The sequence below is a fragment of the Beta vulgaris genome, chromosome 3 (genome assembly GCF_026745355.1).
Source record: "Beta vulgaris subsp. vulgaris cultivar EL10 chromosome 3, EL10.2, whole genome shotgun sequence".
NCBI classification, from domain to species: domain Eukaryota; kingdom Viridiplantae; phylum Streptophyta; class Magnoliopsida; order Caryophyllales; family Amaranthaceae; genus Beta; species Beta vulgaris.
In genome coordinates, this window is record NC_079204.1 from 17,557,206 (window position 1) to 17,569,569 (window position 12,364).

At 41.1% G+C, this 12,364-nt stretch overlaps 4 protein-coding genes across 7 annotated transcripts in view; 2 read left to right on the forward strand and 2 right to left on the reverse strand.

The window, feature by feature from the left end:
• Window positions 1–418: 418 nt before the first annotated feature.
• On the reverse strand, window positions 419–1,072 carry LOC125495527 (uncharacterized). The gene has a single exon (XM_048640276.2). The coding sequence runs from the start codon at window positions 1,070–1,072 to the stop codon at window positions 419–421; it is 654 nt and encodes a 217-aa protein (XP_048496233.2).
• Window positions 1,073–1,740: 668 nt separating this feature from the next.
• On the forward strand, window positions 1,741–6,033 carry LOC104889043 (mogroside IE synthase). The gene is made up of 2 exons (XM_010674181.4): window positions 1,741–2,503; window positions 5,082–6,033. The coding sequence occupies exons 1-2, from the start codon at window positions 1,853–1,855 to the stop codon at window positions 5,805–5,807; spliced, it is 1,377 nt and encodes a 458-aa protein (XP_010672483.2). The 5' UTR covers window positions 1,741–1,852; the 3' UTR covers window positions 5,808–6,033.
• A 709-nt stretch (window positions 6,034–6,742) lies between these two features.
• Window positions 6,743–7,516, forward strand: LOC125495528 (uncharacterized). The gene has a single exon (XM_048640277.1). The coding sequence runs from the start codon at window positions 6,743–6,745 to the stop codon at window positions 7,514–7,516; it is 774 nt and encodes a 257-aa protein (XP_048496234.1).
• A 3,732-nt stretch (window positions 7,517–11,248) lies between these two features.
• The window catches only part of LOC104889044 (uncharacterized), a 28,470-nt gene continuing 27,354 nt past the window's right edge, over window positions 11,249–12,364 (reverse strand). For 3 of the 4 annotated variants that reach the window (XM_057393637.1, XM_010674183.4, XM_057393638.1), the window contains 2 exons: window positions 11,893–12,008; window positions 11,249–11,777 (listed from right to left, as the gene is read on the reverse strand). In XM_057393637.1, coding sequence (XP_057249620.1) covers window positions 11,692–11,777; window positions 11,893–12,008 — 202 coding nt within the window. In that variant the 3' untranslated portion in view covers window positions 11,249–11,691. The remainder of the gene's footprint in view (window positions 11,778–11,892; window positions 12,009–12,364) is intronic. The other variant, XR_008968766.1, reaches the window with a different exon arrangement.

Consider the following 12,364-nt stretch of genomic DNA (forward strand, 5'->3'; position numbering starts at 1 on the left):
ATGCCCTGTGTCCATGTACCAATTTTCATCGGGCGGAGTTAAGGTATGGAGTGAAACGCTGCCTCTATATCGTGGGAACGAGTCGCTGCGAGTGTGGACAGGAGTGTCGACGTGGCAGCATAGGCTTGAGGTGGCGAGGGCCAGGAGCCCAGTTGAGCAGGGGCACGAGGGGGAATGGGCCTGGGGCTAGCAGTAGGGTACGGACACGGTCCAGGGGCCCAATAAGGGGTGGCCGTACATGTAGGAAATATATCCATAAGGGAGTATGGAGGAGGGTACTGCTGCGTGAGGAGAAGGGGAGCCTGGAGAGGCACGGCCACGGCCTCGGGTGTGGGTGGTGCGGCCACACGACTGTTCCGCCCCTGCCGCGAGTCCCGGTGGTTGAGGGTGGGGAGGTTGCACATCGGCCGGAAGATCACTAGAGGAGGAGTCCGTGGCAACGAGAGCATAGAAGAGGACTATGGAGTTGAGATTTACGTGACTCCTCTAAGGTTAGCATGGAGCGTGCCTTATAGAAGGGGGGCAAGGGATCACTTTGTTGAATATAGGAAGCCACGTTATCATAAGCGTCAGTGAGGCCGGCAACTAATTGAAGGACAAGACGTTGATTCGACACCGGTGAACCGACGCCGGAAAGTTGATCGGAAAGCATTTTCAACTTTTGACAGTAAGAGGAGACATTCTTGAAATTTTCAAGATGAGTATTGGAAAACTGATTTTCCAAATAGACGGCACAGGAATGTTTATTGTCCTGAAAGATATCCCGTAAGCGTTCCCATGCTTGTTGAGCGGTACCCCCGGGTTCAAGAATAGTGAGCATGAGATCTTCACTAATGGTGCCATAGATCCATTGAAGAACGACGGCATCAAGACGGCCCCAAAGTTCTTTGTCCTTGATTTCAGTCGGTTCGGAAGGAGGAATGATGTGATCTAAGACTTGGTTGGCACGAGCGGTGAATTTAAATAGCTCGGCCCATGATGAATAGTGCACATTCTCGACATCAAGAGTGAGAGGCACATGGTGCTTAATATTAAGGCCGACGGCAGGGTGGTAGCCGGTTTTGGACTCCATGGTCGCCGGCGACATAAGCACTCGCGTGAGAGAGAGAGGGAGGAAGAAGAAAGGAAAAAAAAATTTTAGGCTCTGATTAATAATAGAGGATGTATTTTCCATAAACTGCATTAAGCGTACAAAGGGAATATATACAAACTTAGTAAGTAATCCCTAGGATTATCTCTATATTAGGAAACTAACTATAACAGAAATATACAAAGATAACAAGAGATACACTAGAATATTCCCATATTCTATCAATGTTGATCTTCAACAAGACACTAGCGCCGCATGTATAATTTATTTAAACCAAATTGCCCTTTTCATTTTCTTTTAGATTATTGACCTGTAAAATACTTCATCCATCCCTCAACAGAGACATATCTATTAAACATAATTAGCTTTCTTTTTCTTCTCAATACATGTGGGATGAAGTACATGAAAAAGGCCTATAATTAGGCCAAACAACAAATAGAAAGAAAGGTACAACTTTATTACTCAAAAGTGGGTTTCTTTTACACCCCAAAGTATCTCACAAATACACAATCGAACCAAGGAAATGATTTGTAGAAATATGCTATTTATACAACTAAGAGAATGAAAAGCTAGACTTACATATTTACCCTTCATTCAACATTTTTATATTTATATAAGAGTTATAACTTCACGTTGCTACCTTAGCCTATACAAATAACCACACAGTTTCATAATCCACCATATTATCCATATCTTATCTTCTCCATAGGAGAGAAAAAAATCCAACAAAACAAAGGAGACTATTGAGCAGAGAAAATAAAAATGGAGGAAGAAACAAATACATCAACTTTAGCTCATGTTTTAGTATTTCCATTTCCTATACAAGGCCATATCAATCCTATGCTCCAATTCTCAAAACGCTTAGCTTCCAAAGGCCTTAAAGTCACCTTCATCATAACTCACTCACTATCCAAATTGCTTCCTCCTCGCTCTAACTCTAGTCCAATCCAAATCCGACCCATTTCTGATGGCCTCAAAGACGATGAGAAGGTCGACGACTATGAGGCCTACTTAGAGCTTTTTGAAAGAGTAGTCCCTCAAAGTGTAGCTCACCTTATTGAGGAGTATAAAGTAACTAATCACCCTGTGAAATTTATAGTGTATGATTGTCTGATGACTTGGGTCTTAGACTTGGCACGGACGGCTGAGATTGAAGCAGCTCCTTATTTTACTCAATCAGCAGCCGTTCATTCCATACATTATCATGTGTATGAAAGAGCTTTAAAGCTACCTATTGAAGGTTCTCTGATTTCAATGCCTTCAATTCCTTTGTTAAGACCTAATGAAATGCCTTCTTTGATAGTCAATCCTGGGTGTTATTCTTCTATTAATTGCCTTAATATCAATCAGTCCTCCAACTTTGGTAAGGCCAGATTGATGTTCTTCAATACTATTGACAAGTTGGAATCTCAGGTACTATCCTTTTTGCCTTAAAGGTTACTTATAATATAGTCATACCTATATACAGAAACTACTAAAAGAGAAAGTCATGTACTGTTGGACCACAGACATATTCATTTATTAACATCTCTATTATTACTTCAAGAGTTAAATTATTTTTTTTTTTTTTTTTTTTTTTTTTTTTTTTTTTTTGACAAGGGGTAAAACAATATATATAATCAAATAGGAGAACAGTTAACTAAGCCTTTTCTTGCCTTTGCGGCTAAGTCATGAGCTAGCTTAACTGCTTCTCGTCTAACTTTAATACAGGAAACAAAATGAAAACTATTAGCTACTCGCTTTATCTCTTCTATTATTTGGGCAATGTTTTTGTTTGTTCGTCTTTGGCTAATCAGGGCTTGTACCACTTCGATGTTGTCCGTTTGTATTGTTATGTCGGAGCATTTCCATTTCATGTCTTGTAATGCTTTAAGGATGCATAAGCCTCAGTTTGTACGACCGAGTTCGCAAATATTCTAGATGCAGATTCTTCTCCTAGTGATCCATTCTTGTTTTTCCAAGCTATAGCGGCTTTCCACTGGTTTCCTTTCTTATTTGCCCATGCACCATCCACTACCAACGTTTGCATGATATTTTCCGTTCTCTGTCCTACGGCCCATTCTATAGTTTGCCTTCTAGCTGTTTCCAGACTGCTGCTATTATCCCTTTCCTGCTCTCTTTTATCATTGTTGGTTTTCAGAAGCCTTCTATTGTGATCCTTGATGATCTCCAATATTCTTCATGGATTCATTTTTGTTTCGTTGAAGATTATTTCATTTCTGTGAACCCATTTTCCCCAAAGAGTTGAAATGAACTCTGCTTCTACATTTTGCTCATCGTCTTTTTTCTTCTCTCTGAGAAGATTGAGGAAATTTCTTATCCAATCTTGTATTGAGAGTTGTGCACTTTGATCTGCAACTATTCCCATTGAAGCTCTCCAGATCCTTTTGGAAATTTCGCAGTCTCTGAAGAGATGTTGTGTTGTTTCTCTTTGTGTTTTGCAAAAGCCACAGTTTGGATTAACTTGATTGATGGATCTCTTACTCAAGTTCTCTGCTGTTGGCATTGCATTGTTCATGATTTTCCATAGAAAGTGTTTCCACTTTGGGAAAATATTTGACTTCCAGAGTTCTTTCCAGAAGTTTTCCTCTTTGTCAAGATTATTGGGACTGTTTTGTAGGAACCAATAACCCGATTTAACTGTGAATCTTCCTGACTTTGTGTGTGTCCATTCTATCTCATCCTCTTCATCTCCTTGAGGGATATGTGTAGCTAGAATTTCCCTCGCTTCTTCCTTTGGGAATAACATCCATATCACTGATTGTTTCCATCTTCTTTCTTGATCAATTAGATCTGAAACCATTTTGTAGTTCACTCTGGAGGGGTGATCCTCCCTAATCTTTGGTTTCAGTGGCTTGCCTTTGTGATGCCAATTATCTTTGTCCAGTCTTATTGTTTTCCCGTTGCCTAATCTCTTGTGCAGGCCCTCTTTAAAGCTTTGACAGGCTTTAAAAAGGCTTCTATAGGCATAGGAGCAGCTAGGAGGGGCTTCATTATCTATTGCCATTTGAAGCGGATCTTTTTTGTATTTTGCAGTGAATACCTGGTTGATGAGTGAACCTTTGTTTTGGTAGATTCTCCAAGCTTGATTAAAGAGGAGAGCTTTATTCACTTTCTCGATGTTCCTGAATCCTAAGCCTCCCTGATGTTTATGCTTTTCTAGAACCTCTTTTTTCCTCCAGTAAATTGGTCTTTTCTCCATTGAGGATGACCACCAAAACCTCAGGAGTGTTGAAGAAATCTTCTTAGTGATTTTCCTCGGGAGGAGATAAATTGAGATTATATGAGAGGCTAGGGAGGTGAGAATCGTGTTGATGAGGATATATTTAGCAGATGGAGAGAGTCTGCTGAATTTCCATGACAGGATCTTATTGACTGTTTTCGTTGTGATTTCGTTGAAGCTAGCTGATGATCTTCCATCTATCTCCATAGGGCAACCCAGATAGTTAGTATGTCTATTATGATAGGAGAAAGTAGAGATAGAATATTACCTCAAACGGAGTGAAGCAAAATTTTAGATACAAACTAAAATATAAAATGGGGAAATCTTCTTACTCCAGAGCGGGTAAACCACATGCGTTGTAAAGTTTGTCTCTCTTTAGAGTTCTTAGTTAAGGATATCATTAAGGATAAAGTTTTACTATATTTAGAACGTGATCTTTTTTTGTTGTTCCATTTCTCCTTTACATGTTTGCCAACTCGCAACTTAGACCTTTAATATCTCTAATTGTACATCGATAGAAATTATAAAAATTAGTTGAAATCTGAAAATTAAATATTGAGAAGAGTCTAAGAAGATCCTACCTGACTATGTTTCTTCTTATGAAAAAATAACCAAAGATGGTCAAACTACATTGGATGAATAGTGTCAAAAGTGAATATGGAACAACTAAAAAAACACAAGTAGTATTATTTCGGAATGATTTAGTAGAGAAATATGCCTAACAGGACTCCATCCATATTGACTTTTGGTACTACTTTGTATGTACAGGTGCTAGATTGGATGAGAAGCAAGCAATGGCCTATAAAGACAATAGGACCAGCCATTCCCTCAATGTACTTGGACCAACGCTTAGAGGATGACAAAGAATACGGTCTCAACTTCTTCGAGCCAGAAACCGATGCTTGCCTCCAATGGCTTGATACCAAGGAAACTAGTTCTGTTGTTTACATATCAATGGGAAGCTTTGCTGCCCTAGGAGTAGAGCAAATGGAAGAAATAGCTAAGGGTATAACACAAACTGGAAAGTATTTCCTATGGGTAGTTAGAGCTTCAGAAGAAGCTAAGCTTCCTCCAAATTTCAAAAATGATGTAACAAGACAAGGCTTAGTTGTCAATTGGTGCCCTCAGTTAGCCATTTTAGCTCACCGAGCAATAGGGTGTTTCGTAACTCATTGTGGGTGGAACTCGACTTTAGAGGCTATAAGTCTAGGAGTCCCATTGGTGGCAATGCCTCAGTGGACAGACCAACCTACCAACGCCAAGTACATAGCCGATGTTTGGAGGATCGGTGTTAGATTGAAGGTCGACGATAAGGGTATTGTAACAAGAGATGAAGTCGACGTCTGTATACGAGAAGTCATGGAGGGAGAACGCTCCATAGGTTTCAAAAAGAATGTCATGGAATGGAAGAAGTTAGCTCAAGAGGCTATGGAAGAAGGTGGTAGCTCTGATAGAAACATTGAAGAATTTGTTGCTGAACTGATGCATATGTAGAATTTGTTTAACTTAGCGTCTAAATGTAGATACTGTTAGATATATGATGCTCAACCTAGTTTAGAAATTTAGTTCTCTGAAGTGGATGATTTGCAGAAAGATGACGACTTCCTCATGTTTAAATACTGGTGATGCATTATGATTATCCATTCTATCTTCTTCTACTTCTGAGGATAATGCATTGCCACCTTTTTTTTTCTATAGGATTAGTGATATCTGTAATTTTTCTTTTCTATAGAATTAGTAATATTATCAATTCCCTTCTATATGCATTGATGGAGATCATATATTTTTATGGATGTGAAGGAGCGTGAAAATGTGATGGAACTAACACAAGAATTAAAACATATTTGATATGAATGATCCAAACTTTTATCCATGTTTCCGAAATATAATCCTAAATTTGGATAATTTCGTAATAAATCTCAAATTTTGGCGGATCTTCTCAAAGTAATTCAAATTGCTTTTTTTTTTTGGCTTCATGATCCAATTTGCGTTTATGTATATAGAAATAATCAACGATTTCAGATTATTTAAAAAGAGAACCTCCAAACTAGGAATTATTTTGGAAAATAATCAGAAGTTGGAATTATTTGTCAATTTATCATTTATAAAATCATGTCAATATGAAAAATGATAGAGAATATATACAATATTTTCTTACAAATCTTTAGGATATATTTTGCTGTAAAAGATATTTACATTATCTGGTATTTTGTTAGGTTTTCTAACACACTTAGGACTGATTAATATGTAACCCGACATATATAGATTAATGAAAAGCACTCCGATTAAGAAGTTTTACACAATCTAACATGGTATCACATCTTTAGGTTTTTTCCACAAAATATTTTCGATCCAAGGGCCGTTTTTTTCGTTCTTCACCTGACACCCACCAATTTCCGCCTCCTATTGTGGTGGCTGCCTCGCCATTCATGGCCGGTGATCCAGAAAAACCGCCCACTCCTCCTCCTACAACGGAGTATCATCTCGCACAATCCGTAAGCAACATTCGTAATGAAATTCCACTTATTTTAGATCGTGAAACTTCCCAATACTCTAATTGGGTGGAACTTTTTGAGATCCATTGCCATGCCTGCAGCGTTTTGGACCATATTGACCCCTCTACTCCGAGACCCGCCATATCTGACGTCTTGTGGAAACGTCTAGATTCGATTGTGAAAAAGTGGATTTATGGTACCATCTCAACGGATCTTCTTCAAACGGTTCTCTATTGTGGGGCCACGGCTCTTGAAACATGGAATCGAATCAAGGTTATCTTCCAAGATAACAAAAACACTCATGCCGTTTATTTGGAAAACCAATTCAATGCGTTGCACTTGTCGAATTTTACTGATATTTCGACCTATTGTCAACAATTGAAAAGCCTCAAAGATCAATTAGCCAACGTTGATCAAATTGTTTCCGAGCAAAAGCTTGTTCTTCGTATGGTCTCCGGTCTTGTCAACACCGACTTTGACACCATGGCTTCCATGATTCAACAAATGGACCCACTGGCGTCCTTCAAGACCGCCATATCGCGTCTTCTCCTCGAGGAGGCTCGACGTGCGCAAGAACCATGTGTCCCTGCCCAAGCCTTTGTTGCCCACGCTGACAATACTCACTCTCCCACTCCCTCTGCCTCACCGTCACAACAGTCTTGTGGTGGTGGTGGTGGAGGCGGTGGCCGGTCAGGTGGTTGCGGATGAGGGGGAAGCAAAACGGGAAGGGACATGGGAACGAGAAGGGACGACAACAACAACAACAACAACAATTGAACAATTCCCAGCCCACACATCCCCATGGTCAGGCCTCTTGGGCCGCGCCATAGGCCCAGCATCAACCCACTTGGGCCCAGCCCCCTTTTCCATATCCACAGCAGCCAAGGGGTTACTTCAATGGGCCTTATGCCACGGCTCGAGCAGGCCCGACACCATGCCACAACACGGCCCAGGGCCAGCAAGCATACGTGGCCTACCCTGCACCCTATGGGCAGCCCATGACTCCTACGGACCTTGGTAATGCTTTTTCAACAATGGGTTTCCAACCTCATGACGATTTGTGGTTCATGGATACCTGTGCAACTTCCCACATGACCAACAATGCCGGTACTCTCTTACCCATATTTAATTTGAGCACTCATAATCGTATTTTAGCTGGTAACGGTAATCGTATTCCGATAACGGGTCATGGTCATTGTTCCATTAACACCACAAACAAACCCCTTTGCCCTCCGTAATGTCCTACTCGCCCCCTCAAATTATAAAAAACTTGATCTCAGTCCGTAATTTTACTACTGATAGTTCTTGTTCGGTTGATTGACCCTTTTGGTTTTTCTGTGAAGGACCTTCAAACGGGGAGACTAATTACGAGATGCCATAGTTCGGGAGACCTATACCCAGTTACCCATGACACTCTGCCATCCACTTGTCTAGCTACATCTTTTGCTGTTGTTTCTTCTGACACTTGGCATAATCGACTGGGTCATCCGGGCAAACCCGTTTTCACTTATCTTAGGAGCAACAATTTTATTAATTGTAATAAAGAGCATGACTCTAGTTTTTGCAATTTTTTTTCCAATTGGGAAACATAATAGACTACCTTTTTATTCATCTTCTAGTACTACTAACGATTTGTGGACTTCTCCCATTTGTAGCAATAACGGTCACAAATATTATTTAGTACTCTTGGATGATTTTACTCATTATGTGTGGACTATTCCCCTCTCCTTCAAATCCCAAGTCTATCAAAAATTAATTGAGTTTCAAAAATATGTGCTCACTCAATTTGAACGTCCAATTAAATCTTTCCAAAGTAACCATGGTCGGGAATTTGATAATGATCCATTCAAACTTTTTGCATCCAACAAGGGATGGTTTTCCGCTTCTCTTGCCCACACACATCATCACAAAATGGCAAAGTTGAACGTATGATTCGCACCATTAATAATTCCATGCGAACAACTTTGTTGCAATCCTTTGTTCCTTTGTCTTTGTGGCATCGTGCTCTTGAGACGGTTACATATCTACTCAATATCTTACTGTCCACCATCCTTCATAAGAAATCTCCCGCGGAGACCTTTTTTGGATGTGTTCCCTCATACGATCATCTTTGTGTGTACGGTTGTCTTTGTTTTCCCAATTTGACCGCTACTACTCCTCATAAGCTTGCTCCCAGGTCTACTCCTTGTGTGTCCTTAGACTATCCGGCCAATCATCGTAGGTATAAGTGTCTTGACTTGTCATCTCGTAAAATAATTTTGTCTCGCCATGTCACGTTCAATGAACAACATTTTCCATTCATGACCGAGACCAAATACACCTTAGCCGACTACAATGTTTTAGGGTCCGATGAACCCTCACCTTGGCTAACTCATTTACTTCCCCACACCTTGGCCCAGCAACCTACCACAAACACACATACCACACCCACGGCCCATCCCACCCCTGAGCCTACCTCACCCATCCGCGTGCAACAGCACGCCCCAGAGGCCCAATCCCCACCTCTGGCCCATACGCCTTCCTCACCTCACCAACCTCCCAGCACACAACGAGCTCGCCCACATGCTACCCCATACACCCACCCCCTTGCGTGGCCACCCCCCTATTAGGCCGACGTGCCCAGCCCCCTCTCCGCTCGTAACTCGCAGCCAACGTGGTGTTTTCAATCCCAATCCCAAGTACGGGCTTCTCACCCACACTACGGGCCCAACACCACAAAAATCAGCCTTGCCTAAAAACCATAAACAGGCCTTAAATGACCCAAATTGGAATATGACTATGTATGATGAATATGGTGCTCTTATTAATACGAGAACATGGGATTTGGTGCCTAGACCTCCGGGGGTGAACATTGTTAATTACATGTGGCTTTTTCGACATAAATTGAAATCTAATGGTGATCTGGAAAGACACAAAACTCGTCTTGTTTGTGATGGCAGGTCACAGGAGGTTGGTGTTGATTGTTATGAGATGTTGAGTCCGGTTGTTAAACCGCAGACCATACGCACTGTTCTTAGCTTGGCAATGGCACGGAAGTGGGACATTTATCAACTTGATGTTAAAAATGCTTTTCTGCATGGTGACCTGCAGGAAACAGTTTACATGCATCAGCCACCTGGTTTTGTTGACAAAAGAGCTCCCAATCATGTGCGTCGTCTTCGCAAAGCTTTGTATGGGTTAAAACAATCCCATCGTGCATGGAACCAGAGTTTTGCCCAGTTTCTCCTGCGTATGGGTTTTGTCATTACTATCAGTGATTCTTCATTGTTCACTTTCCGTCAGGGTACTGCAACTGCCTACTTATTGCTCTATGTGGATGACATCATTCTTACCACATCTTCTGCTGCTTTGCGGGAGCATATCATCTCCCAGCTCAAGACTGAATTTCCCATGACTGACTTGGGGTCCTTTGAGCTACTTTTTCGGCATTGCTGTCACCAGGTCACCATCTTCTATGCTTCTTTCCCAGAGCAAATATGCACAGGAAATCCTTGATCGTGTGGTATGAGTAACTGTAAACCTACTGCTACACCGATTGACACCAACTTGAAGCTATCTGCGGCTTCGGGTCCTCCAGTTTCGAATGCCACTATGTACCGTAGCCTCGCCGGGGCTCTTCAGTACTTGACATTCACTAGTCCCGATATTGCCTATGCCGTCCAGCAAGTCTGCCTCTTTATGCATGATCCTAGGGAGCCTCATTTTAATGCTCTCAAGCGCATTTTGCACTATGTTCAGGGAACCATTGATCACGGGTTACACTTATATCCTTCTGCTTCGATGCGCTTGATTACTTATACTGATGCTAACTAGGGTGGTTGTCCCAGACACCCGACGGTCCATATCCGGTTATTGTTGCTTCCTTGGTGACAATCTCATCTCCTGGTCCTCCAAACGTCAGCCTACTCTTTCTCGCTCCAGCGCCAAAGCCGAGTACTGGGAAGTCGCTAATGTTGTTACCGAGTCATGTTGGCTTCGCAACCTCCTCTTAGAGCTTCATTGTCCGCTTCGTCAGGCAACTATTGTGTATTGTGATAATGTCAATGCCATTTACCTCTCTCGCAACCCAGTTCAGCACCAATGCACGAAACATGTTGAGATGGACATCCACTTTGTTCGTGAAAAGGTGGCACTGGGTCAGGTTCGTGTCCTTCATGTTCGGTATCAGTTTGCTGACATTTTCACAAAAGGTCTACCGCGACAGCTCTTCTTGGATTTCAAATCCAGTCTTAGCATCCATCCTCCTCCTGCGGGGGTGTGATAGAGAATATGTACAATATTTTGTCACAGATCTTTAGGATATATTTTAGTGTAAAAGATATTTACATTATCTGGTATTTTGTCAGGTTTCCTAACACAGTTAGGACTAATTAATGTGTAACCCTATATACATTGATTAATGGAAAGCACCCCGATTAAGGAGTCTAACAAAAAACAATCTAGAACAGAAAGAGTACATGGATTTCAAATATGGCTTGATGCTAAAGTGTTCATCCCATTGGAGCTCTTGTAAATAGTTCTTGTGAGCACATTTGACAGGAACATGACAAGTAAAAATGCAACTGAACATAGGACTGTGTAGCAGGCAACTAGTAAAGGAGTTGGAATTCAGTGGGAATTTATACAAACCCCAGTAACTAGGTAACATCAGGGATGGTAACTATATAAACGAAACAATGCCAACACCATTTAAAAGCAGATGCTGCAACTTCATATTCTAAAAGATGTAGTGCTAACCATTCTTAAAAGAAGGGGTTAATTTTTTTTTGACATCAAGAAGGGGTTAATATTAATATCTAATACTTTGTGGTTTGAATTGTATGTAACCTATATGAGGGGCAAAACATATAACATCTATCAAACATGAAGGCTTGCCTTGAAAATCAGTTTCTACACTCCAACTCAGTCGTTTTCTCGTCATCACCTCGGCTGCCCAAATTAACAATGTCTTCAACAAGAATCTTTCCATCTGGTGCAACATCAGTCATACATGAAATTTCTTGTCAGCTTGGTTATTATTCATAGCATATCGATATACAAATATGTATGATAAGAACTGAGAAGCACTTTTGCAGGAAATTTACCTCCATCTTTTGAAAGGTTGCTAATCAGTTCTTGGACACCCTCCTTGCCCAATGTGTGCTTCAGATACATAGCAGCAGCAGCCACTTCCTCTGCTGTTACTTTCCCGTCAAAGTCCCTGCATATAAAGGGAGCTAGTTATAAAGAGAGTTCCAAATAATGACTTTTTTTTTCACAAAGAATGTTTAACAAAAGTAGCCTTTATAAGCCTATAAGGTGTCCAGAATGGAGTTTTCGTATCTAGAAGACCAAAGTAACAGCATCTCCACCTCTGAATAGCAAGTCATCTAGCTTGCAGAACCTGGGCGTTACATTCATCATCTTCTTTCATTAAGCTTTTCATGTGTCCAACGTCCAAGTATCACATATGTTCACTTTCCTCTTTGTGTAGATGCCAGAATGTCAGTCAGGTGGATCATTAAATAAAAAGACTGCTTCTGAAGCCAGATGGTTCTGCCAAGCAAAAACTACAAG

What these genes read in the sequence shown, in the direction of transcription:
- LOC104889043 (XM_010674181.4), top strand. Translation starts at nt 1,853, where the DNA reads ATGGAGGAAGAAACAAATACATCAACTTTAGCTCATGTTTTAGTATTT. An exon ending in TTGACAAGTTGGAATCTCAG is followed by an intron (nt 2,504 to 5,081) that starts GTACTATCCTTT and finishes TTGTATGTACAG; the next exon opens with GTGCTAGATTGGATGAGAAG.
- LOC125495528 (XM_048640277.1), top strand. Translation starts at nt 6,743, where the DNA reads ATGGCCGGTGATCCAGAAAAACCGCCCACTCCTCCTCCTACAACGGAG.
- LOC125495527 (XM_048640276.2), bottom strand. Translation starts at nt 1,072, where the DNA reads ATGGAGTCCAAAACCGGCTACCACCCTGCCGTCGGCCTTAATATTAAG.